This window comes from Mizuhopecten yessoensis, unplaced genomic scaffold (genome assembly GCF_002113885.1).
Source record: "Mizuhopecten yessoensis strain PY_sf001 unplaced genomic scaffold, ASM211388v2 scaffold5989, whole genome shotgun sequence".
Classification (NCBI taxonomy): Eukaryota; Metazoa; Mollusca; class Bivalvia; order Pectinida; family Pectinidae; genus Mizuhopecten; species Mizuhopecten yessoensis.
The window spans coordinates 433514-460665 of record NW_018406324.1 but is presented as its reverse complement, the minus strand read 5'-3'; the positions used below and the strand labels follow the sequence as shown (position 1 = coordinate 460665).

The 27152-nt window shown below is 34.3% G+C and overlaps 2 protein-coding genes across 4 annotated transcripts in view; one reads left to right on the top strand and one right to left on the bottom strand.

Annotated features, from left to right (window-relative positions):
• Nucleotides 1-1486: 1486 nt before the first annotated feature.
• LOC110451402 (COMM domain-containing protein 2-like) lies at nucleotides 1487-10406 on the bottom strand. The gene is made up of 5 exons (XM_021499391.1): nucleotides 10262-10406; nucleotides 7249-7326; nucleotides 6937-7019; nucleotides 3543-3716; nucleotides 1487-2279 (listed from the first exon to the last, which is right to left on the bottom strand). The coding sequence occupies exons 1-5, from the start codon at nucleotides 10326-10328 to the stop codon at nucleotides 2082-2084; spliced, it is 600 nt and encodes a 199-aa protein (XP_021355066.1). The 5' UTR covers nucleotides 10329-10406; the 3' UTR covers nucleotides 1487-2081.
• Nucleotides 10407-10695: 289 nt separating this feature from the next.
• The window catches only part of LOC110451401 (centrosomal protein of 63 kDa-like), a 38007-nt gene continuing 21550 nt past the window's right edge, over nucleotides 10696-27152 (top strand). Inside the window, exons 1-6 of one of the 3 annotated variants that reach the window (XM_021499388.1) lie at nucleotides 10696-10783; nucleotides 11900-12011; nucleotides 18228-18417; nucleotides 19216-19311; nucleotides 22563-22706; nucleotides 25141-25254. In XM_021499388.1, coding sequence (XP_021355063.1) covers nucleotides 10762-10783; nucleotides 11900-12011; nucleotides 18228-18417; nucleotides 19216-19311; nucleotides 22563-22706; nucleotides 25141-25254 — 678 coding nt within the window. In that variant the 5' untranslated portion in view covers nucleotides 10696-10761. Of the gene's footprint in view, nucleotides 10784-11899; nucleotides 12012-13863; nucleotides 13903-15601; nucleotides 15620-18227; nucleotides 18418-19215; nucleotides 19312-22562; nucleotides 22707-25140; nucleotides 25255-27152 lie in introns of those variants that run through there. The other 2 variants (XM_021499390.1, XM_021499389.1) reach the window with 2 other exon arrangements.

Here is a 27152-nt window from a genome sequence, read left to right as displayed (position 1 = left end):
GTGATGTAGACAGACATATCTCAACCCTTGGGATGAGATATTTTTTAGGTTTAGTTGGTGTAACCCTCATATAAGCAGTCTGCTATGTGTGTCTGTTCTAGTGTACATGCTGCATTCACTGTAGAATGGAATAATCAACTCTGTGAACTTGCTGGAGTTCCAAGCATCCCACCTGGACTTGCACATTTCCAGTCACACTCGACAAAGTATACAGGTATGTCATATACAGCTGTGTTAGGGCCCTATACTTTACAGACCTAATTCCTTAGTGACTCAAAGATAGTATATGTCACAGTCACACAGATAGAAATGTTGACAGGCATATATTAATGATTTATTGTTAATCTTAAAAAAAAAATACAACATTTTTTTGTATAAAAAATATTTATTTTCATTTTCATAAAAATATGTTAATGCATAGTACTTAATCAAATATTCAAATGAAATAAGCATTTTGCCAAAATCCATTTCAATCTTATCTCTGGTCAGTCAATTTATCTTGCCACCTCATGATCAGTCACTTACTCTGTATAGTTGATGCTGACTCTTACAATCTTTTCAATAAATGGTCACCATACCGACACTCAAAAATTCATCAAAATAACAACCTACAATCAAACACCATTCACTCATACTTGTATTCTTTTCCTTTGGAATTAAAATTAAACCAAGCTATACTGACACCATCTCTATGATATACAGCATTTGATATAGTGTCCCTATTTAGCTAACATAAGCCACTCTTAAAGCGCTTCACAGTACATGGATATACAATCAATACAATTAGCATATACCTGTACGTCAATCAATACGATTTTGAGGAATTCGCAGGAGCTGCTTATCAGGCGCTAACTCACTAGTCCTATGCCACCTGGCTAATATCTCCCTATGTGTGTGCTGGAGATGTATCTTTTACATATATATGCTGTTATGAAGGATTCCATGAATGTACCATTACTGAGCAGGACATTTTAAAGTACTGATCACTCAGAGAAAGACAACCATACCTGGAAAAGTGATGCTGCAAAGCTTGGTGACAAATAATTAAAGAACAAGATGAATATTTCAATATTTACATTTTCATCCCATAACAATCTTTAACAACAGATTTCTCACACAAGCATGGTTTCATAATTAGCCTTTGAAAGAAAAGTAACAGCAGAAACAAAAGAGAAGTATCCCTGGTTTTGTTCTCCTAAAACTAGTTGTTCAACTACAATTAATCCCTACACATCCATGATAATCTGTCAAAGTTACACAAATTGATACAAAAGGGAAGTAACGCTCATCAAATATCACATGACATGCATGATCTCTATTTCTATTGCACATGTTTAAATGCATTTGAATTCAGTTAAGCTTATAATTTTGTAGAACATATGTTATGGAATCTGATCATGAGGAACTAGTTACCTGACTGACTGATTGCTTAAAGGGGAATAACTCTGTTCACAGACCCTGTACAGATGAAACACAGAACTACAAACAGGGACCAGTTTTATTCATGTGTGATGATAACTTAATTGTCTGGACCAGATTACCCCTATAGATGGACAGGTGGACATGATGATTCCAGTTTACCATCCAAAAAGCCATACTATACAAAATACATTATTTTACCTCAACTTTATAACCGCATGTATGATTGGATGATACTCGTCACGTGACAGGGCAATACAATATTATGTTCATGTTCACAACAATGGCACATCAACCTGATCATATGGTGTTATTTTTTTTGAATGTTTTTTTTTCTCTGCATAATAGAAATATTCATTTCCCCTGCAGAAGGGAATCACGATTCTTTGTTTCTCCTTGATTAATCATGTTTCACTCCGGCTTCGTCCTTGTGAAACATGATCAACCTCTGACAAACCAAGAATATTCATGCTTCCCTACAGTTAGGGCAAAAATACATATTGTATCATTATTAAAAGATTTTTTTCCTGTATGGTCTATCCACAGTACAATCTTATTAGTATTGTCATGGTAAATTCTGTTCTTCATACTGAATTCTCCAGCTTATTGTCATTCATTGTAGCCTCATGAAAATATAACTTTAAAAGTATTTTTCACAATGTTCACTTGATATTTCGCGCAATTCTTCGACAGTATGGTGACTTCATCTCCTGTAGAGCCTCGTCCAGCACCTTCGTGAGATGAACTAGGTTGACTGGGTCTGTCTGTAACACCTTTGTCTCGCGTTCCCCCGCATCATCTATGTGAAGTTTAAATGTCACCACGGGTGTAGTTTGTCGTCTGAGAGAGCGACTTGCAAGCTGTAATGATATATATGCAGTACAGTAATATCATATTGAAATTGTTTGGACTATTTATAAACAAACTTGAAATTCAAAATATCTGATACAAAATATGTTTAATTTCCATTGGATATAAAAGGTGTTTTCATGATATACTAGTTAGATTTTGTTCATGTTTTTCGATGGAAGTAAAATCTAGATCACTGACAGGTAGGAAAGGGCCAAATCATGTGTCTGACAGTATATGATACCCATATTTGCAGATATTATAGTGATCACCTTGGTATTTGAATATGATAAAGAATTACACACCAATGTAGTCCCAACAAGTACCATTTAACAGTAAGTTTGAACAAAAATGAAATCAAAGCTCTCAGCCAATAAGAAGACACAAAGCAGTCTTTTTTATTATAGGATGCAAATAAAATGTCCTTACCATAATAAGACTAAATAAACAAAATGGTCATAATAGGAATTTTTTTTATGAAAGTTGGTATATAATTATGGTAAAGGGATGGGATGCCCGGACCAGAAAAGGATATACTCTTCTTAATGGGATAGGGTGCTTATTTGGTACCAATTAATCAAACCTTATAGTTGCATATATATCAGAAAGGACAAACCTTGAGTAGCAGCTATCATAAATCTTGAGATCCTGGTAGTATTGTATTATTCACATTTATATCCAAATTACCCACCAAAATAAATACTGGCAGGTCAAAATCGGTTTTTTTTTAAATTACGGTATATATCCTCCCTTTCTACTTTTAGTGACCTTAACCTTGGGAACTTGTAACACCCCTATTGCACATCAACATATGATAGTGTAACATCATGTGAAATATAAGAAATGTTCTTCTTCCAGATTCTGAAATTATCGAAGGAATAGAATTGTGGATGGACAGACAGACTACACATAAATATTGAATAATAATGTACAACATTCATATAAATTAGCTACAAAGATGTCATTCATGGTAAGTAAAGTTAAATTTTAATAATGTCAATGTCAAAGATATTATTGATATTTATCATGATTGTAATGTAGCAAATAGACTGGTTACCAGCCCCTAATTTTTTCTGAAGATTCTCTCAACTGCATTTTACTACTAGCTTATCTCCCCTAGTTTGGAACTTCGGAATCTAAAATCAGACATCCAAGTGATCAAATTACTAGTAGAATATTTTTTTCTCTAAATATTCTAGAGAAGGGGGCCACTCTATGTACATGTTGCAAACTATTACTTTTACTTGTGTAAAAAAAAAACAGGACTGATTTACCTGAACATCAAACCTCCACTCTAGGTTCTGGTAGTGAGGTAGGTCCATTGCCATTTCTGACATGATGGCACGGATCTCGCGTCGGTTTTGTAGGTACAGTTCCAGTAGAGTCTGCCTCATGTCCTCAGAGAAACCCAGAGTCAGGATAGAGTCCTGGAAATCTATCTCATTCAACTGAAAAAAAGATGAATTTTCTTGAAATGATTATATCATTAGAACCATTTAGACAGTGCATATCAGGTCAAACTGTTATAGTGCAACAAACATTAAATACACCCTCCCAACTCCAATAACTTGATCCCTATCCCCTGAATTACTGCTTATAGAACAGTGAATTTTCAGTTACCTATCTGATGTAAATACTCCTTTCAATATCCCTTTCATTCCAAAAGCACTTGTTTTCCAATTTTTAGTGATGTCTTATAACCGTTAAATCTCACTTGCATACCAGCAATTAACATTTTTGCAATTTAACCATATTTTGAATGCAAAACAAATTGTTTTTGAAAGGCAATTGGCAAATTACAACACAGAGTTGTTTGTTTTTGAAAAGTAATTGGCAAATTACAACATGGAACTGTCATAACATTTTCCCTATATTGTACTATAACTTTCATCCTCGATATCCAGGGGTTACGCTCACTTTCGCTCTCTGCAATCCCTGGAACATGTCATAGAAAAATTGAAGGCTCGGTGTGGACGAGACGAGAAGACTAGTTTGATCCTTTGATGTACATCAAAAGAATAGCGCCGTCGCATAAAGGTAAAACTTTCTGGACTTGAAGTCAGGCATTGCACCTCTGTAATCTTCAAAGAACAAGCATTAGCCTAGTGATTGGTCAGGAATTTTTACCTGACACCAATCAAATAGCTAGCCGCGTGCCTTCATTTTTGCTATGACATATTCCAGGGATGTAGAGAGCGAAAAATGTGAGCATAACCCCTGGATATTGAGGATGTATAACTTAGAAATAACTGCTTTTCTACTTGTTAGAATATAACTGTGAAATGAATGTGTTCCACATGGGAATCCTTTTGGTAACAGATACAATCAGTTCGTTGATTTGAAGATCTCTATCTCACAGCAGGTAGAATTTCACGGTTTTCATTTCGAAAATGACATATTGAGCTATAGACATGCCGGAAACAAATTTTTCAATGGATAGTAACAGTTCTTGGCAGTTGAACAGGGATCGTTAAGCGTAATGTACCTACCATTAGTGGTACGGGGATCCTTAAGTGTAATGTACCTACCATCAGTGGTATGTGGATCATTAAGTGTAATGTACCTACAATCAGTGGTACGGGGATCCTTAAGTGTAATGTAACTAACATCAGTGGTACAGGGATCGTTAAGTGTAATGTACCTACCATCAGTGGTATGTGTATCATTGAGTGTAATGTACCTACCATCAGTGGTACGGGGATCCTTCAGTGTAATGTACCTACCATCAGTGGTACAGTGATCGTTAAGTGTCATGTACCTACCATTAGTGGTACGGGGATCGTTAAGTGTAATGTACCTACCATTAGTGGTATGGGGATCCTTAAGTGTAATGTAACTAACATCAGTGGTACAGGGATCCTTAAGTGTAATGTACCTACCATCAGTGGTACAGGGATTCTTAAGTGTAATGTACCTACCATCAGTGGTAGGGGGATCCTTAAGTGTAATGTACCTACCATCAGTGTTACAGGGATTCTTAAGTGTAATGTACCTACCATCAGTGGTAGGGGGATCCTTAAGTGTAATGTACCTACCATCACTGGTACAGGGATTCTTAAGTGTAATGTACCTACCATCAGTGGTATGTGTATCATTGAGTGTAATGTGCCTACCATGAGTGGTACGGGGATCCTTCAGTGTAATGTACCTACCATCAGTGATATGGGGATCCTTAAGTGTAATGTACCTACCATCAGAGGTACGGGGATCCTTAAGTGTAATGTACCTACCATCACTGGTGCGGGGATCCTTAAGTGTAATGTACTTACCATCAGTGGTACAGGGATCCTTAAGTGTAATGTACCTACAATCAGTGGAGCAGGGATCCTTAAGTGTAATGTACCTACCATCAGAGGTACGGGGATCCTTAAGTGTAATGTACCTACCATCACTGGTACAGGGATTCTTAAGTGTAATGTACCTACCATCAGTGGTATGTGTATCATTGAGTGTAATGTGCCTACCATGAGTGGTACGGGGATCCTTCAGTGTAATGTACCTACCATCAGTGATATGGGGATCATTAAGTGTAATATACCTACCATCAGTGGTATGGGAAACCTTAAGTGTAATGTACCTATCATCAGTGGTACGGGGATCCTTAAGTGGATCTACCTACCATCAGTGGTACGGGGATCCTTAATTGTAATGTACCTACCATCAGTGGTACGGGGATCGTTAAGTGTAATGTACCTACCATTAGTGGTACGGGGATCCTTAAGTGTAATGTACATACCATCAGTGGTACGGGGATCCTTAAGTGTAATGTAACTAACATCATTGGTACAGGGATCCTTAAGTGTAATGTACCTACAATCAGTGGTGCGGGGATCCTTAAGTGTAATGTACCTACCATTAGTGGTATGGGGATCCTTAAGTGTAATGTAACTAACATCAGTGGTACGGGGATCCTTAAGTGTAATGTAACTAACATCAGTGGTACAGGGATCGTTAAGTGTAATGTACCTACCATCAGTGGTATGTGTATCATTGAGTGTAAGGTACCTACCATCAGTGGTACGGGGATCCTTCAGTGTAATGTACCTACCATCAGTGATATGGGGATCCTTAAGTGTAATGTACCTACCATCACTGGTACAGGGATTCTTAAGTGTAATGTACCTACCATCAGTGGTACGGGGATCGTTAAGTGTAATGTACCTACCATCAGTGGTATGGGGAACCTTAAGTGTAATGTACCTACCATCAGTGATATGGGGATCATTAAGTGTACTATACCTACCATCAGTGGTATGGGAAACCTTAAGTGTAATGTACCTATCATCAGTGGTACGGGGATCCTTAAGTGGATCTACCTACCATCAGTGGTACGGGGATCCTTAAGTGTAATGTAACTAACATCATTGGTACAGGGATCCTTAAGTGTAATGTACCTACCATCACTGGTACAGGGATTCTTAAGTGTAATGTACCTACCATCAGTGGTACGGGGATCCTTAAGTGGATGTACCTACCATTAGTGGTACGGGGATCATGAAGTGTAATGTACCTACCATCAGTGGCACAGGGATCATTAAATGTAATGTACCTACCATCAGTGGTATGGGGAACCTTAAGTGTAATGTACCTACCATCAGTGGTACAGGGATCCTTGTGTAATGTACCTACCATCAGTGGTACAGGGATCCTTAAGTGTAATGTACCTACCATTAGTTTGGAACACTCTGTTAACAGATACATTAACCCCTCCACTCCGTGTTGTACTGTTTCAACATCAACTTTGAGTTTTTCTGTAAAATAAAGCAAAACCGGATTGACTAGTAAAGTTTGGAGGTTTTAGGTAACATCTTTGCCTTATCATTATTACAAATTTTAGTTTTCTATTATAAAATATTACAACTTTATTATGATGCTCCAATAAATCAACTTTGTTGACAATATATTGTTCAGTTAGACCAATTACTGATTAATCGACTACAGAATTCATGATCGATTTTAGTCACAATTAAATATACTTACGAGCAGCTCCTTGGTAGATTTTTCTATTCGAACCTTTCCTTATAAACTCCATGCTTATCTTGCAAAATTCACGCACAACTACAATGAAGAAATTGAAAAGTACTTATTGTTTGTTTCAATTGTATCACTAAATTCAAATTGGTAAAATAGACATTTAACTCTCTCAATATAGCAAATGGGATCATCTATTATTCTCTTTGCCTTTTAGTGCTTTGAGGATAACAGCAGCAAAACATTTACCCTGTTACACCTGAATGCTTCTCTAAGTACATTGTTCCTGGGATAAAAGTTTCTGAAAGAAAGTCACAGTGACATGAATTGGAAGTTTATGTGTTCATAAGGGTGGGTGCTGAGGTGGGGAATCCTTCCGGTGTAATGGTATATGTAGCAAAATTTGACTGGGTCAATCACTAGTGACCAAGTAGCTCAATGGTACAGTGCATCTAGAGTTTGGAGGTCCTTGGTTTGAATCCCTGTCTGTTTTTAGCTCACCTGGCCCAAAGGGCCAAGTGAGCTTATGCCATGGTGCGGCGTCTGGCGTCCGGCCATCGTCCGGCGTCAACTTTTTACTTTAAACAATTTCTCCTCAGTAACCAAAAGGCTTAGGATAATGATAGTTGGCCAGTAACATGCTGGGATGAAGGGCTACCAAGTTTGTTTAAATAAATGACCTTGATTTATATTCAAGGTCACAGGGATCAAATATGTATACAACCTTTAAACAACTTCTTCTGAATAACAAAGAGGCCTAGGATAATGATATTTGGCCAATAACATGCTGGATGGAAGGGCTACCAAGTTTGTTCAAATGAATGACCTTGAATCATATTCAAGGTCACTGGGGTCAAATATGTTGAAAACATTTAAACCACTTCTTCTGAATAACCAAGAGGCCTACGGTGATGACATTTGGCCATTAACATGCTGGGATGAAGGGTTACCAATTTTGTTCAAATGAATAACCTTCACCCATATTCAAGGTCACAGTGGTCAATATATGTTTAAATCTTTAAATGATTTGTTCTGTATAACCAAAAAGTCCAGGGTAATGATATTTTGCTAGAAGCATGCTGGGTTGGAAGACTATAAATTCTGTTCAACCTAATGTCCTTGTCGACATTCATGGTCACGGGTGTCATATGTTTAAATCTTTCAATAGGTTCTTATTAATCAAACACCGATATTCTGCCTGTAGTTGTATTTTAGTCCACTTTTAAGATAACAAGTGTGAAATTAATACCAGGTGAGCGATTCAGGCCCATTGTGCCTCTTGTTTCTCTCATGTTATATAATTACAAATCATTAGCAAGTCAACTTCGCAGAAGTGTGAGATTGATAAATTTGAACAGAAATTGTCAAAAATTTCACACCTTTCACAAACATGCAGTCTGGAACTTATTTTAGCATATATTGTTGTGGCAGCTGTCAGAGGTATATCTCTTTTGTAACCGAAGTAGACATGATGCCCCAAAATCACATGAGGCCGACTTTTTTCACTTCTTCTATAGGATATTAACCAACTTCAACAATTTAAAGATTGAGGTCAGATGAGGGTTTAGATGGAGAGATGAATCATGCTCTTTTTTTTTGACAGATAATATTTAAATTTGTGTTTAGAAAATGACGGTAGATACTTGAATTTTAAAAGTTGTCATGCTAGACAAAATATCAGGAGGGAGTTTATTCCATCAAGGTAAAGTTTGACATGCATACCTTAAACTCTGTTGAATCTGGATGGAAGCAATACCTCTAATACAACATATGATTGGAGCTCCCTATCAGAGAACTAGATCAGCAGATGTATATATATAGTCCTCTGATAAGCTTTAAGTAAAACTTTGCATCAGGTATCTGTACATTTTACATCCTTTTTAACTTCCTTGGAAGTCCCTTTACATCTGTTATTTGGCCATTTATTCATTTTTGCCCTTGTATTACCTTTGTGTTGATGGGCCATAAAATACAGCTTCAAAAATGCACGGCCAGAACGGGTTCAAACCTGGGACCATCCATACTGTAGAAAGACACAATCAACTGAGCTACCTGGTCGCTGACAATTGGCCCAGTCCACTTTCACTACACTCCATTCTCATTTGTCTACCTCTTCGCCCCCGAAGACCCAACTATTTACAACTCAACCCAATCCAGGTTTGTGTATTCCCATGTCAAGCATGATGTTTGTAGAGCTCTGTAGAGCTATTTTTACGACAAAACTTGAGTAAAATGCATAGATGAAGTCGAAATTATTCCCATACTTTCTTTTTCTGTATTGACAATATATATCATTGTGTGGGAAATCTTACATTATGTGGCAGGTTTTAATTGTACATAGGATTAAGGTCACACATTCTAGCTTTGTGCTAGAAGGAATTTCCCTTTAGCTCAATGGTAGAATGTCCGACTAGGAACCTGCTGGAGATCGAGGGTTCAATCCCTGGTAAAGGCACACTATTCTCTTTCCCGTTACAAATGGTGTCCGTGATGTGGCCCTCCCTGTGGTGACAGGGTGATAGCTTGAACCAGGATTGTGGTGTTCGAGGGTGAAGATTCCTTGTCGGAAGCTCTACCACTGAGCTAAAGGGAAATTCCCTCTAGCTCGAAGCTAGATGGCGACCTAATCGTAGGTACAATTAAAACCTGCTACAATAATATGCCTGTTCCATCCTGACACAGGTACTAGCCTCGTCTGTCAATACACCAGGATTATATTTATAGGTGTATATATAGGTGTGATCCTGAGAGAGAATGCCTCTGACATATCTCTAACTTCTGGGGGTTGTTATATTCGTAACGGTAGGCCATAAGGGTATTTATTTTACAAAAAAAAAGAGCACTTATTATGAGAGAGGAATAACTGCATAGGGACTGGAAGGGTGACAACTGTTGAACTGACAAAATAGTTTCATTGGCAGCTCATTATCTATCATGATGGTGATGATGGTCACATGAGTTCATTCCCAGTTGTTAATCACAAGCGTTGAGCTATTATGCTCTACAGCAGAAATGTTCTTACCATCAGTCTCTGTGTCTGTTAAAAAGGAAAGGTGTTCCTTGTGCTTGTCATCAAATATAAGCAACATTTTTCAGGTAAATCCTAACTTTTCCGTCTGCTAGATCCGCCCCGGAAGTAAACAAAAACAAAAGAGCGCAAGCGTTAATTTTACAACATTGACAGGAAGCAGACCGTTTTACGGTACCAACGAATTTGTTTACTCCGGCGCGCGGTTTGTCTGCATAGGTTGAACTCCAAATGTTCATTTGGGTAAGAATTTAGGCATTAAGCACGTTTACACACTTTTTGATTTTTTCAACTTCATCACTTTCACAAATCTCACAATGCCCCATTTATACCTCCCCACTGACTAACATTGTTCAGATGCAAAGAGCAAGAAATGTCATGTTCAAAAATGACAGTGAACAGGTAACAACATGTTTTTCAATAAACAAAGATAAAGTTTCAAAAGTGTTTCCCATCTTTTCCCCGACTGACATGCTACTAAATTGACTAGAACTATGACAATGTTTAGAAGCGAAGGTAAGATTTTGCACGTGTTATTATTTTTGTTTTACAATACACACAGATACACATTTTGCGAGGGTCGATTGATAAGTTAATGGGTTGAGTGGCTGCTATTGTCTGTATACAATGCTTTTGGCACTTCGACAATCAGTTGTGATTCTGTCTTCGATCGATTCAATGAACAACATTTGATATAAAATCTTATATACATATGATAATGACATCTGCAACAATTAGATATTTGATATGCATTCATGCGGCAGTTAAATATAACCTATGGTATTAGAATAAATACTGGTAGATATTTTTGTAGATTTTTTTTAGATCACTGATGTAAACATTAAACACGGAGCACATGGTCTGATGATGGAACAAGAACAGCTGTCAAATATTAAAATATTTCAGTTAAATATTAGTGGTATGAATTTTAAATGATTTGGAATTATTAAGGCAAGCATTGTTAAAATTTATGTTTTTAACCACTTGGAACTTTTAAAGGACTTTTTTTTATTTCCCTACAATAGGAAGACTTGGTGTCAACTCTGAAAAATAGTTGCAAATCAAAAAGTAGTTATGTACTTAATTAACTAATTATATAAATTTTATTTGCAATACAACTGATTTAATTTGGATTTAGAAAACTTCACTAGGCATATAATAGTACAGTCAGTACTTTAAACAAGTCCCTGAGTTATGAATTATTAGCTATGAAAATGATTGGATATGCTCAAGTTTATGTAAACTCAACAGAGATCATGCACTGACTATTTAAGTCAAGAGATAAAACTGCATGTTTGTAACTAAGGTTTCAATTTATTCTCCCATTACAAATAAAATATTTATGTACTAGAAGAGGCGATAGAGGGAAAATCAGGATAATTAAAAGTCACAAAAAACAAATAGAGGTGTCCATTCAATCCCCCTAACAATATCAATTGTCTAATATTCCTATACCTGAAGAATGCAACATCTCATCTTGATTTAAAGATTTTAAAATGATTTTATTTTTTTGTAAATGTAGACAATAAGCATCACTGTTCATCAATGTTTTACATTTTGATAATCTGACTGAATACAGAAATTAAATTTGGAGCAACATTGATGATAACGTACAGAAATATGATTTTACAGCCTACAGAGAGTTTTTTAAGACTCTCCTTTCTGACACCAATGTGGACAACAGACAGGAAATAATAATGGAAAGGATTTCCAGTATGTGGACAGAACTGCAGCATCAAAACAGGTAGGACTATCCGTTGTTTCACTGTTGGTATGTAGGTTGGGTTGTTACTGTGGTGGAGGGTTATAAATATAACATAGTTTTTATTTGGTTGTGGGTAAGTTTTGGAATTTAAACATCATGGAATTTTAGAAGCATTTTTTGAAGTTTTAGATGTGTGTTATTTTGAAAGTAAAGAGAGGGTGTAAAGGAATATACTTGTTGTAGGTTTGTTTTTATCTTTCCCTTTGTTGCTATTTTTATGCAAGACTCTTGAAGACTACATACAATATATATAACATATATATATCAGTATTGTTCAGTAATTTTTCATGTAAATGAAATGGTAAAAAATATTTTACAATTTAGATAACTTCATTGTCATACATGTATTTGTTTTCACAACTTAAACTTGAAATATATTGTTGACGCCTTTTCAAAACCAATATTTTCACTGATTTAAGTTTTTATCTAAATTTTAATATATTTGGACTAGATATTTATCATTGAGTGTCTTTTAAATCTCTAGTAGTGCTTCGGGTAAATCTCGGGAGTAAGCATGATGTATTTAGTTCCACATGAAATCACACACATAGATAGATAGATATCTGTCAATTTAAGTCACTGTAACTAGAAGTTTAAATATTTGTGATAATCCCTGAATGAATGTGAAAACATTTATAGAAATCCTTTGTAGATGAGACAAGTACACACATGTCGTCAGAGATGGACGGACTGGTCAGATTACTCTCATGTCCTTTCATACATAACTAGAATATACATGATAGGCATCTCATTAAATAAATACTGGTTTTGGTAGATTATATATACAATGTAGGTATAAATGGTAACCCTGGCACAGATCCTCAGGTTTCTGCCCTGTATGGACATAGACTGTTTTGTGAAAATAGATCATATAAGCCAAAAGGTGGGTGTGTCAAGACAATTTATCAAATACTATCCCATAGTTTGGTATACCTACAGCTTTGAAATGACTCTGAAGTTTCACTTTGCATAAATTGATATTGTAATGGATGTTATCACTGATATGTTCAAGTACCTTTGGTTCCAAAGCTGTAAAGATTTCAAATTTCATCTTTATACCCACAGCTAGTACATTGTAAGTTGATCTTACTCTTGTCAAAGTTCTGAGAACGACTTATACTGATGGATTTCATGGCAATGCAATTGAAGCGTCTGTATCTATGAAAGTTATTAAGGAAAATTAATAAAGCGTGATTAAGATGTCTGTAAAGGAGAAACTGTGCTGTCTCTATGTTTGCTTAATAATGTAGATGTTAGGATGGGGTCGGGGGTCGGTGTATTAAATGGGGAGACGATATTATGGTGTAGATAAAGTTAGACAGCATGTTTGTTTGATACTAGTCCATATGACTATTTGAAAGAAAAACAAATTTGATAGTCCTACTTAAAAGTAAATAGGCCAAGATTTCCTGAAAGTAACATCATCAGCCTAAAATAGAAAAAAACACCTGTAGGGACATAAACCCCTCCAATTGCCATATATAAGTTTGATGATGTTCTAGGTTTTTTTTACAGTTATTATCATTCAGTATTTCTGTATTTTTAAAAAGTTTTTGAAAGAGAAAGTACTTTTGATATAAATTTTCAAGTTGAAAGAACTAAAACTTCACAAAAGAAAGCGATTTACTTGTATTGTCGGTACTGAAATTCTCTAGTCGCTGACTAGTGGACTGTTGAAGTGTTAGGTTTCTAATCAATGTATATTATTCTAAGTTATTTTTTTATGTCAATGTGAATCTTATTCTATGTTTAAAAGTCAGTAAGGGATGTGTGATTAGTATTGGGGTTGTTGTGTCACATGTATGTGAATGTCTGTAAACAACTGTTTTAGCTGTGTCAAAATTGCGTGAAACGCACAAAGCGTTGTTAGGTAAGTCACCTAGCCTATATTGTTGTAGTGACTTCCCCTTTCTCATTATGTGGGACCTGATCGTAGTCTGTGTGAGTCCAGCCAGGCAGATCATAGATATTCATAATGCATTTAGCATCCAAAATTTTCCTTACAAACTTTCAGGTAACTTAAAGCGTAAATGTTACAGACAGTTTTGAAGACAATATACATGTATTGCTGCTCTAATGAGGGACCCCAAGGAATTGTATATATATATATATATAACTTTAATGTACATATTTTTTTACATTCCAAATATTTCATAAATATAGAGTTTGTTCATACGGCTATTTCCAACATAAAAAATGCACTGTGTCGGATCATCTTCTGATAGTAACAAAATTGCAGTCTTTCATAATGATATATGGTAACAAAATTGCAGTCTTTCATAATGATATATGGGAATGGTATTAAAAGCCTTAATTTCTTTAAGGAAAAATATTTAAATACAAAAAAAAGTTTGAGGAAAAGCGTGTTTAAATAATAAGTAAAATATTCCCAATCAACGTAGGCCTGGCACCCTTATTAGGTCAAATATGAAATGTACATGTACTTTTGGAAATATAAAATGTACTTTTGGATTTTTTTTATTAACATTTGTTTTTGCTGGGTTGAGCCATCTATTAACTGGTTCTTATATGTTTTGCTGGATGGGATTAATGTATACAGTGGTTAGCATGTATGCCTTGTTATAAGCCCAAAATAGAGAGGTGGGGAGGGGGGGGCATATTTGTAAACTGTTTGGGTTTTTTTCATAGTAAAGAAAGTGTGATATATAATGTAAATTCAATAATTTGTTTGATATGATACATGTAACGTAATGAAATTACATTTTTGTTTTTAAATGAGTAAATGTTATGGTGATAACAACATCGTCTGATTTAGGAGGGCTCTCTAAGACGTTATGTTCAGGTCCCACATAGTGTTAGTTGTGTGTAATGTTGTTCAGCTTAGACTAATGATGTAACAGAACTATTAGTGACAGCTTTCATGTAAATTAGCAGCTGAGTTCAAACTGACCCCTTATATGTTATTCTTATGTAGATAAGTTTATGAGAATAATCAATAAAACAGAGCAGAAATCTGCTCAAAGTCTTTTCTGATATTACATTATTGCGAAAATGAATTGTTGGTTTAACTTTATTTTTTTCAGAATGTCTTTACATTATTTGAATAGTTCTACATTTTAAATGCTATACCAGTATATGTTGCTATGTTTATTTTGTATAAAACATGTTTTTCTCCACAGATAATGTGATATAATGTTAATTTTAATAGGAAATAATTTGCTATTTACCACAGAATTAACATTTCAACAAGCTACTTGCTTAGTGCTTGTTTAATGTACCTACACAATTGTGTGTTGTGGTTGGTTTATATTGCATGCATGGGCAATACTATTAATCTACCAATAGCGTATTGTAATTTTCCTGTGTGAAAGGTTTACTGATTACATTCAAGTAACTACATTTAAAAATTTTCTTTACCCTTTTAAATAAAAAATAGATGTTTCTTGGTTTTTTTTACTGGTTCGTTAATGATTGAAGATCGAATTGAAGCACAAAAATTGAGTCAACAGATCTAGAGGAATGGGTCGCTAAACATACCTTGAAGACAAGTAATTCTTCGTATAAAATATGGAGAGCATCAGTTTCACAAACATAATTATTCTTTACAGATCCTGACCAAATACTGGGTAATTGTATGATTCCAAGGAAACATCATTGTCATTGATTTTCATCCTATTTTCATTATGACCTCTGACATGATAATAAGGAAGGTTTTATATATATATATATATCAGTCAGTCAATGGAAATCTTCTTTTGTTCACTGGTCACCGTTTCTGTTAAACAAGTCGTGTATAACTGATTCTGACCCGTTACATATTTCACCAATCTTTTCACAATTGTCGCTAAGTGAATGCACTGCGTAGCATCACCAGTATATATATATATATAGAAACGCTGCACCAAAACTTCATCGTAAACCAGAATCGTAAAATTGTTTCTTTTTTATTAAAACTCTTCTTTAAATAACTAGAACGTACACCATACATTTCTGTTATATTTGTTTATACAGTAGATAGTGTCTGTATCCCACCTCATACTATTAGAAGTGTAGAATAATAGATATTATTATCCCCCAATTAATTTTGACCTCTTAATATCCTTCATTACCTTATTCCGTCTTTTCGTATTGCAGAGTTATCTGCTCTTGTGGACAGGTATTGATTGTTACGTCATTTGTTTATGAGAGTTACGTCATCAATTTTTGAGAAAACGACGTAATTTTCTCACACAAACCAATGATGTAACAATCAATACCTGCTCACAAGAGAAGATAACTCTGCAATACGCAAAGACGGAATACATGTATGTGCATATTAGACGTAGAATGATAAATACTGTTCCCAATTAACTGTGACCTGATCTTAACGTTTTTTTCCTATCATTTTTTAATGGGACATATTTCTTTCCATTTATGATCAGTAAGTTTCCCTTTCTCGTATTAATGCTGTCAGTTTAGAAAAATCTGAAATGCTCATCTGATGGTTACAGAATATTGAATATTTTGATTAGTTTGTTGGTATGTATGATCTGAAATTTTGTTTTATTGCATATACACAACAATAAGCTGTGGAGAGGCAAAAATGTTCCCAATGGTTACCCCCAATAGTTACCAGGTTATTTTAAGTCCCTGTTTAAGGTCCAACTCAAGTTGACCCCCAACAGCAGAAGTTAAACTCAAACTTATAACACATGGGGTTCTAATGCTGTAAATTTCTTAAGACCTCATGGTCACACAAGGCCAGGTGAAAATTTGAAATTTACTATGAAAGCAATATGTACTTATCTGTTAAACAGCCATTTGAAGGCTGAATAAAGAAGTGTTGTGGTTTAAATAAATTTTATGGTACTGTGGATATTTGTATCTGTCAGTGGGAATATCACAACCTTTTCAGGTGTTGACAACCATTACAAATGATGAAGTTGTAGTATATTTGTATCGATCACCCTTAGTCTAGTTTCCTATTAGCTTTATTTATTGATGTTGAAGATACACAGAACATACATGTCCATACAATTAAAGCACCACCTCTCAGTCTATGTTAATTTACGATAGCTTTTTTCTGTGCATGGCAATGTTTTGAAATGATGGACACTTTGATATATTTCAAAGTTAACTTTGCTGTTCATTCAGTGTGCACATCTGTTTCTCAACAAAGCCTATTTGTTTTTATCCAGGACAGTGCTAAGTTTTTGTGACTTTTGCTCGTGTATGTTTCTGGCTTTGTATGTTTTTCTGGAGTTAAGTTTGACTCGTACACTTTTCAGTTTGAGAGCAATGCTTGTGATTCACAAACAGCTTTATACACCTCATCATGGCCTCCGCAGGAATTATACAGAAATCACCAATCATGTTTTCTGAACTTTCATGTTTATGTGTACGATTTTCTTGGCATCATGTTCACATTTTGACGACACCAGAAATGCATTGCTTCTTATTTGATGATTTTGGTCACACAATCTGATCAGTGGAACCTTGTTTAAAATTGGAAATTCGAATTCCAAAATTAAAAAGTTTTGTAAAAATCAGTGTGGCTGTTTATTATAGTTCACGTTCATTAGGCTCCACTGTAAATTCAATATGGCTTCCACGCTAGTCTATAGACAGTCTGATTTTATATTTCATATTATAGTTGTTATAATATCTGGTAAAGATTTCACATCCTCTAAGAATTATTAGTTGTAATGATAACATGTCTATGTTGTTGTTTTTTCCTTTTTAATTAAAAAATTCTTTCTTCGTTTTGGTTGATAAAATTTGAAATATCACAGGCCTAATCTCTGTAAAATGATTTCATTTCAGGTAATTGATGAAATTATTGTAACAGTTGCAAATACAGGGTTCTTAATTCAATTTTAAGTTTTCAGTTCGAGACACGAACTATAGAGTGAGTAAGTAAATTATGATTGAACAGTCTGTAATAATTTGATATTGTTTAGATTAACGAGACAAAAACTGAAAGACATTTATAAAATATTAAGAATATTTATGCACAATTAACTCATTCACCCCTGACATTTCATAATAAACTATTCCAAACTTTGAACTAGACGAGTTCAAATGTGTCTTCAGGGGTGAATGAGTTCAGGAAAAATTTAACAGTATATGTACAGTACTGTTATCACAGGTAAGTTTATGAAACAGGTGTGGATGATGCTGAGAATTTGTTTATGTAGTCATATGATAAATACAGTAAAAGAACAGCATTTGAAATCTGTTTTTCTTGGTATCAAGGTTACCAAAGGGTGTGTTGACGTCGACTTGTGAGTCGGAGCTTAAGGAGCTGATGTCACACATTGATGGGATGATGGACACACAGAAGGGTGATTGGGAGCGTGACCTCAAGGACCTGGAAACCAAGCTACTGCAGAAGGAACACGAGATCCTGTTACAGCGGTCCACACTGGAGCAGAAACACACTGAGGTACGGCTAGAGGCCCATGTAGTCCAATGGGAAATACATTGACAGGGACTGATTTATTCCGATGGGAAAATACATTGACAGGGACTGATTTATTCCAGTGGGAAAATCTATTGACAGGGACTGATTTATTCCAGTGGGAAAATCTATTGACAGGGATTGATTTATTCCACTGGGAAATCCATTGACAAGAACCAATGTTTTCCAATGGGAAATCCATTGACAGGGATTGATTTATTCCACTGGGAAAATCCATTGACAGGGACTAATTCATTCCAATGGGAAAATCCTTTGACAGGAACCAATGTATTTGAATGGGGAAAGCCATTGACAGGGAAAGAATTGTATTCCAATGCGAAAATCTATTGACAGGGACAAATTAATTCTAAGGAGAAAAATCCCAGATTTTTTCCCTGTTACTTATGTATTTTGTAGGAATCCCTTATGACAGGAATCCCTTATAACAGATTTAAGATTTAAATGAGCCCAGTATGACGCTTGTAGAATGAAAGTATAGGTGTTGTAAATCTGCAAGCAATTGGACCTTAACTTAAACCTTAAAATTGTATATATTGTTATTATTAAGTTACCATACAAGCATGTTGCTACAGGTACTTGTGTACATAAATTTATGTAGATTTTCTTCCTCTTTTTTGTCTCTATTTCCTTTTTGCTTTTATTGATCTGTTATTTATTTTCTACTATTTAACCCTGTATGACATTTTTTGTTGATTGGCTGTTAAGGTTTTTCCCTTAAAACATCTTTTCTGTATGAATTTACCACAAATTTTCTTTTTGTAGATCGGACGTCTGAAACAGCAAATAAAAGACCTGGAAGACAGTCAGAGGACAGGGATCTCTGAGTATGATACACATCTAGATGCCCTCAAGGAGGAGGTCTGTGTTTAATCAATTGCATTGATTTGTTAATGCGTAGTTAGTGTATTATTTAGTGTATTATTTAGTGTGTATTATTTAGTGTATTATATTATTTAGTGTATTAGCTTAAGTTTGCATGACGTACAATGTACATGCCTACAATGTCGTGCTGAAATTGTGATATAGCTGTACACAGCTGATTTTATACATAGCAGTTCTGTTAATTTGTGTTATAAAAGAAATATAGTGAATTTGTCTATAGAAACCATGCTAAGGAGAAAGTAGAACTGATGTTAATTGACAATTGGACATTATAAAGATGTTGTTAACATACAGAAATACTTGAGGAATTATTGAACATGTGAATATAGACAGACAGTATATAATTCTAGTTCTAAGGGAAGGTTACGAAAGACTTAAAACTTGTTCTATAACTGAACACTTTTTCAACTATTTCTAAAATTCAACACTGGGTAAACTTGTTTAACTATTCAACAATGAATCAACTTTTTTATTTTCAACACTGGGTAAACTTGTATGAATCAACTTTTTTCATTATTCAACAATGGGTAAACTTGTTTTATAATTCAACACTGGGTAAACTGGTTTTATAATTCAACACTGGGTTAACGTGTTCTATAATTCAACACTGGGTAAACGTGTTCTATAATTCAACACTGGGTAAATGTGTTCTATAATTCAACAATGGGTAAACATGTTCTATAATTCAACACTGGGTAAACGTGTTCTATAATTCAACACTGGGTAAATGTGTTCTATAATTCAACACTGGGTAAACGTGTTCTATAAATCAACAATGGGTAAACTTGTACTATAATTCAGTACTGGATAAACTTGTTCTATAATTCAACACAGGGTTAACTTACTATAATTCAACACTGTGTTAACTTGTTCTACAATGCCATGTTGGACAAACTGTTTCATTATTCAACTCTGGGTAAACTTGTTGTGTTGTTCAATAATGAACAAACTTGTTCTATAATTCAACAAAAGATAAGTTTTGTGTAAACTGCTTTAATTTATAATTCAAAACTGGATAACTTGGTTTTAAAGGTCAGAAGATGAAAAAAAAGGATAAAAGCATTAATTTTGGTGCTTTGACGTTGACTCTTATTCATAAATAGGTTACAATACATATATTTAAAAATATTTTATTTCTAATGCTGATGGAAAATTTTCATAAAAAGACAAAGATCAACATTGTTATTAAGAATAATTTAAAAGAAATTTATTTGCTAAAATTTTATATTTACTTGTACAAATGTCTTTGAAACATTTTATTATTTAAATCATTTCTTTATACAAAGAAAAAATATATAGTGTCAATCTGATTAAAACCAGATCTTTAATTCAACTCCGATACTCCACGTTGACTGGAAGGTAGAGTATCAGAGTGGAATTAAAGATCTGGTTTTAATCAGATTGATATGCTGTTGTATTTTTCAGGATTTAAGGTATTTTTTCAAGATTTAATAAAACAAATTGGTTAAACCCAAGCTGTATATATTAAAATGTTTGCAAAATGTTCAATGTTCTTGAAGATAAATGACATTTCAACAGGATTAATTAATCAACAAAAATAATTGTGCTACATTTTCACCTTGTTACCGTAGAAACCAGAATCACAGTTGATGGTCGATCACTTCCTTTGGATCATCACTCAGCCTTATACTTCTTATTACAACATAGAAAAGGCCCAAGGCATTCCAAAGAACCTTTTGTCCTGCACGGACAGGTTACTATTAAAAAAGGTGGATGCGGTCAATGTGGATTTAAAAAAAAACTTTTTTTGAGTGATCTAAAATTTGACCTGGCTGCAGGCTCAACTGTCAAAACTTTTTCAGAAAATAACCCTTCTGTCCTTCTGTCACTTCTTGGTCACAAAGTTTCCTTGATTTTAAAGAATTCCATGTGTGGACACTTGCCACGGTACTGTATGTCTGTCTGTCATCTCACTTATCATACCCGTAATACATATTGTATATACCTATCTTAAATCCCTGTCAAAAATGAGAAAACTCTTCCAAGTTTGAAGGCTGAATTATTTTGGGTAAAATAAATAAAAATATGAGAAACTGTTTGTGATAATTAAATTTAGTTGTAAAATAGATCAAGTTTGTCTTATAACTTAAAAAATTGATTTGAAGAACTATAAGGAAAGGAAAGTAATGCCACATTTGTCAATCATTAAAATCATGTTTCACAAACATGTTATGTATAAAAAGTAGTCCTACTGACATGAAATTTCATTTTCAAGTTTACATTTTAAAAAAGAAATTGTGACCAAAAAGTGATTGAAGAAAGTTGGATTATTTGGGATATTTCGTGTGGACAATATAAATAATTATACATAATAATTACATCTTTTCCTTTTTTGATTCATAAATAGTTTGGAGTTGACTGAACAGTTTAATATTTTCGGATACTGAATTATTAATTATAATAGTAGGACTCACGTCATCGTAACTTTCATTTGGCATGATTAAATGTTTTAATCTAATGAGATTAGTTATCAGCTTTAATCATCATTATTAAAATTTAATCAATTGTCATTAAACACTTTCAGATACACACATCATTACCATTGTTGATGTTATTTTCTCATCATCATCATTGACATAATCATTTTTGTCATTGTCTTCATTTTTGTCATATTTCCATCTTCATTGTTGGATTGTTTTTTCTTTTTTTCTTCTCATAAAATTTGCTGCTGGTTGCATTGCTAGTTTGTAAACTATAACAATATGATTGTCGTGGTTTTGAGGATTTACGTAACAGTCATTCTAACCTACACTCAAAGATATTATAGCCTTCTCGGTAAAATGCTCCCCCGTTGATTTCTGTCCCGCACCGGGCTGTTGGTGAAAGTTAAATGACCTTATATCCTGCATATATACATTTTGTGGTGATTGTAATGTTTCAAAATATGCTGTAATAAGCAAAAAGATAGGATGACTTCTTAATTTCACTTTGATTCCAAGATAAGTAAGAAAAACAGAGCATATTTCTTTGAATTTCATGTTTATGTTAATAATTTTGATTGTCAGAACTTTAAATTTTGATAGAAATATTGCTGAAAATGAATGATAGGTTGTTGGATTGAACCGTATCAAGAAAACTATATGAGAAAGAGTGCTGTACTTTGAAGCTTCAGTCAATTGTTTAGGCTCAATCTATTGTCCGCCGGTCGTCTGTCTGTCTCTCTGTTTTAACGATTACCTGAATGTTTGTTTCTGTTGACCATACAGGTACGCAAGGTGAAGCATGATTATGAAAAGCTAAATAAACGCCACCACAAACAAACGAAGGAATGCCGACATGACAAGGAACAGGCGGACATCATCCTACAGGATCACACAATGGAACTACAACATACCAAAGACAAAGTGGAGGTCAGTCCAATGCAACCCGCTCTTACCTTCCTATCTCAGTTAGTCAACGATCTGCTAAAATATTCTGAAATCAAACATTTTATATCACAAAATGTCACGATCGAGACCTATTTTTGCCGGCCGTCTTCATCCGTTGTCAATTTTCCATGAACAATTGACAGTTTTTTCTTCTACCACGGAATTAGATTAGACGGAAAGGCAACTGCCTCTTCGGCATAGGAAATATATGTCTGATGCACTTTGAAATCGCAAGAACAAGCGAGAATTTTCGTGATTTGGGGAAAAAAATGCCACTTCAGTCATCGTAGAAACTGATTGCGTCTACCTAGAATGATTACCTGTAGGTGCAGACAGATGATTTTTCTTCAGATAAATGACATTGACCTTCATTAAGGTCAGAGGAGTCAAACATATTTGAACCAAAGGCAAATAGTCAAATAATTATATTTATTTATATATATAACTAACTGGATTTAGGAACAAAGTTTTTTTTTAAATGATCTTGACATTCATTCAAGACCAAAAGGATGGAATATGCATAAATCAACTCAATAATTGTACATGTAAGACTCAGGTTATAATATTTCCTCTTTACCTAGTTTGGATAGAGGGCTATCAGATGTATTAAAATAAATTACCTTGACCTTCATTCAATGCCTGTCTCCGTGACATTAGTTACACAGATGGTGCAGGTATTTGTGTCATCACAGACAATAGGTACAGTGATGGTTTACATATTTTGTCTTCAGACAGATGTCTCATTATTGGTGTCTGTTTTTGTCTTCACAGACAGTAGTCTTCAGTGTTTTTTCCCTCCTCTATGTCCAGGGGTTACACTCATTTACTTTCTCTACACCCCTGGAATATGTCAGCAAAATTGAAGGCTCAGTGATTGCCACCTTGTTGATGAAACAAGAAGACTATTTAGATCCTTTGATATACAAAAAAAAAATCTTGCAGTCATGTAATGGTAAAAATTGACTGACTTTGAAGTCAAGTGGTGCCCCTTTGTAATCTTCAAAGGACAGGTGTCAGCCTGGCGATTGGTCAGGTTTTGTTACCTGAGACCAATCAAACAGCTGTCTTTGTGCCTTCAATTTTGCTTATGACATATTCCAGGGGTGCAGAGAGCGTAAGTGAGAGTAACCCCTGGACATAGAGGATGGGGGAAATTGGGAAAATATGATAATAAAATAACTCTTATATACAGTAATTACACTGGTGGTTCATATACTTTGTCTTCTCAAACAAATTACATTGGTGTTACTTTTACTCTGTCTGTAGAGATGGAAGTGACACTGTTTGTGCCTGTTCTGTCTGTAGAGATGGAAGTGACACTGTTGTTGCCTGTTCTGTCTGTAGAGACGGAAGTGACACTGTTGGTGCCTGTTCTGTCTGTAGAGATGGAAGTGACACTGTTGGTGCCTGTTCTGTCTGTAAAGATGGAAGTGACACTGTTGTTGCCTGTTCTGTCTGTAGAGACGGAAGTGACACTGTTGTTGCCTGTTCTGTCTGTAGAGACGGAAGTGACACTGTTGGTGCCTGTTCTGTTTGTAGAGACGGAAGTGACACTGTTGGTACCTGCTCTGTCTGTAGAGATGGAAGTGACACTGTTGGTGCCTGTTCTGTCTGCACTGAAATTAGATTCTTGAGGACACACACAATCATATTATCAGACAAATTCAAGAATCCATTGTATTGCTCAAAATGAAAGAATATTTTCAGTTGTAGAAAATCAAATATCTTAGTCTAGATTTGTTATGGTTGCATGAGATATTTAATCAGGAAATATCATGTATAAACTCATCAGCATGTATATACACCATCTACTGTTGCCCCAATGCTAATCAAACTGCTGTACACATAACATATATGATATTAACTCATTCACCCCTGAAGACATATTAGAACTCTTCCAAATCAAAGGTTGGAATAGTTCATTATGAAATTTCAGGAGTGAATGAGTTCAACAAGAAAGAATATCAGTCATTAATTATCAAAATTCCTTTTAGTTTTAAAAAATGTTGATGATTGATATTCTGGATCTGCATACATTTGATACTCGTGGATGTTGTTTCAAGTCAGTAAGTTCCAGAAAGCAGTGTTTTATGTCAGAAACAGTGTTTTATGTTGGACAAAGATAAGAATTATGACTTCATTTTTTTCACAGTTGTAAAACTTGAGCTAATATTTAATTTTTTGGTGATCTGGTACACGTGGCTGCGGTGTTCTGCCACATCGCCAAAATAGCCTGCTAATTACGGTGTTTAGTCAGGCACAAAGTACAATTCCCTGTTATTATTCACATAATTGTTTGATTCCTTCTGAAATGTTGCTTGAAATCAAATATGAAAATGCGTACGATGGATCAATAAAATAAACCTGTTAGTTTTGAAATGTCAGCACATATTGAGACTATGAAGTATTTAATTAGGAATATGTCCAGAAGTCTAAAGACTGGGAGTTACAACGACGAACGTTTCAAAAACAGATTGAAACTTTAGAACATCAGAGAAAAGCATTGACGGAGAAGTGTGAATTTGTACAGGTTTGTTGATAGAGAGCTGGTTTATCATCTTTTAGCTGTTGTTGATTTTGTTTCTCCCTCTTATAGATTTACGTGTGCTTCCCTCTGGCTGATGTGTTACCTGATATAACCAGTGACACTTTTGACTTGATTTTGTATTTCTATGACTTACACACACACAGAATCAGTATGGTGGTTGGCTTTTCATTCACAATTGCATTCTTCACTTTTGTTACAGATGTTTATGTAATAATCTCACTACACTCTGTCTCCCTTACAGTGAAACCTGTCTTATCTGACATACTTAACTGTACATCTCTTACAGTGAAGCCCTCTCTAATTATCTGACACTTGACACATATTTCAACATCTTCTTCAAATTTGAGATCACAATGTTTTTTTATCATAAAAGTAAATGCATCCTGCATGAAACTGTAATTTTTGATGAGAATAGAGAAAATATCTAAATGATTTGTTTTCTATCATTATGAGTCTATTATTGTAACTTAAAGGTCAGCGATTCTATTTGAAACCCTTTTGTTTTACTTTCCCTGACAACAAATGTGAAACTCAAGATTCACATATATTTATCATGATTTACATATAAATTGAACATATTATGGTAAATCAATAAACTTTGTCCATACTTAGAAGTAAATTGCCTCCTGTGAAATGTACATTTATTTAATAGTAGATTTCAGTTTTTATTGATTGATTTCAATGTTTATAGAATTCATGTAATATAAAACTAATTTTATTGATGAGGTTTCACAGTGTGCATGTGGTGTTCCTAACTTTTACTGTGATGTATAAGACATGTTTCACATTACATAATATATAATCACTTCTAATATACTGCATGTTTATTTTTTCTTACACTATTTTTTCTCAAAGTGAACTTGAGGAATAATGCTGTTCACAATTTATCGGCAAGATCTCTGAAAGTTGCTTTGGCAGTATTTCGCCTTTACTTACAACCTCAGTATAAAAAGTTACAAAAGGCAGCTGATTTACTTATAATCACCAGAATTCAGGAAAGATTACCATGTTTGTAAGTTAAATCCGACAGTGTAGATATTTCTACATGTTACATGTTTAGTCTATCTGTGTAACCTTTTTGTCTGTAAGTATACTATATAATCTAAATATTGTCCGTTATAATCAAAGAGGTAGGAGAAGCTTGAATACTTGTGATTTATACTTTTAACATTTCCTGGTCTTTTATTCTTGAATGCTTGACAACCATTCACATACTATGTACTATATATATAGTAACCTATCGCACACTTAATATATGCATGGCGACCTTTGTGTTGTTTATATATATAACCTTTGGCACTAACTTTGAATACACATGGCATGGACATTATTCTTTATTGAAAATTGACTTTAGATTCTTTCTTAAATGAAACCTATATATATAAAAAAAACTTTCATACAAAGTGTAATATTAAAATATTTAAGTAGAAATATCACACCTCTTGAAAAATTATAACAACATTCAACTTGGCATTTAAATCAATATCACAAATAACAGTATATATATGTATATGAATTGACATAATTAAAATCAAAACATCATTAACTTTGAGAATATATATATATAGTATATATCTTAACCTATAACCATTACCTGGGGTACATATATTTATGTGACTGACCTTTAGCCTATGCATGTTTAATATATATAATGTGACTACTGACTGACCTTAAACCTTCATATATTTAATATGACTGACCTTTAACCTATTCATATATTAAACTTTACTGACCTTTAATTATAACCTATGCATATCATTAATGTGACTTTAACCTTTAACTACAATGTATTTAAATGACATGACATTCTGTTTTAAGATATTCAAGGTATTTAAAGAAATTTTAAAATGGACATTTTAATCTTTGTTTAGACTATTTAA

Coding starts and splice junctions, on each gene's coding strand:
- LOC110451402 (XM_021499391.1), bottom strand. CDS start 10,328: ATGTTGCTTATATTTGATGACAAGCACAAGGAACACCTTTCCTTTTTA. Junction 3,717..6,936: donor CAGAGTGTTCCAAACTAATG/GTAGGTACATTA, acceptor TCTTTTTTTCAG/TTGAATGAGATAGATTTCCA. Junction 2,280..3,542: donor AGTGGAGGTTTGATGTTCAG/GTAAATCAGTCC, acceptor ATATCATTACAG/CTTGCAAGTCGCTCTCTCAG.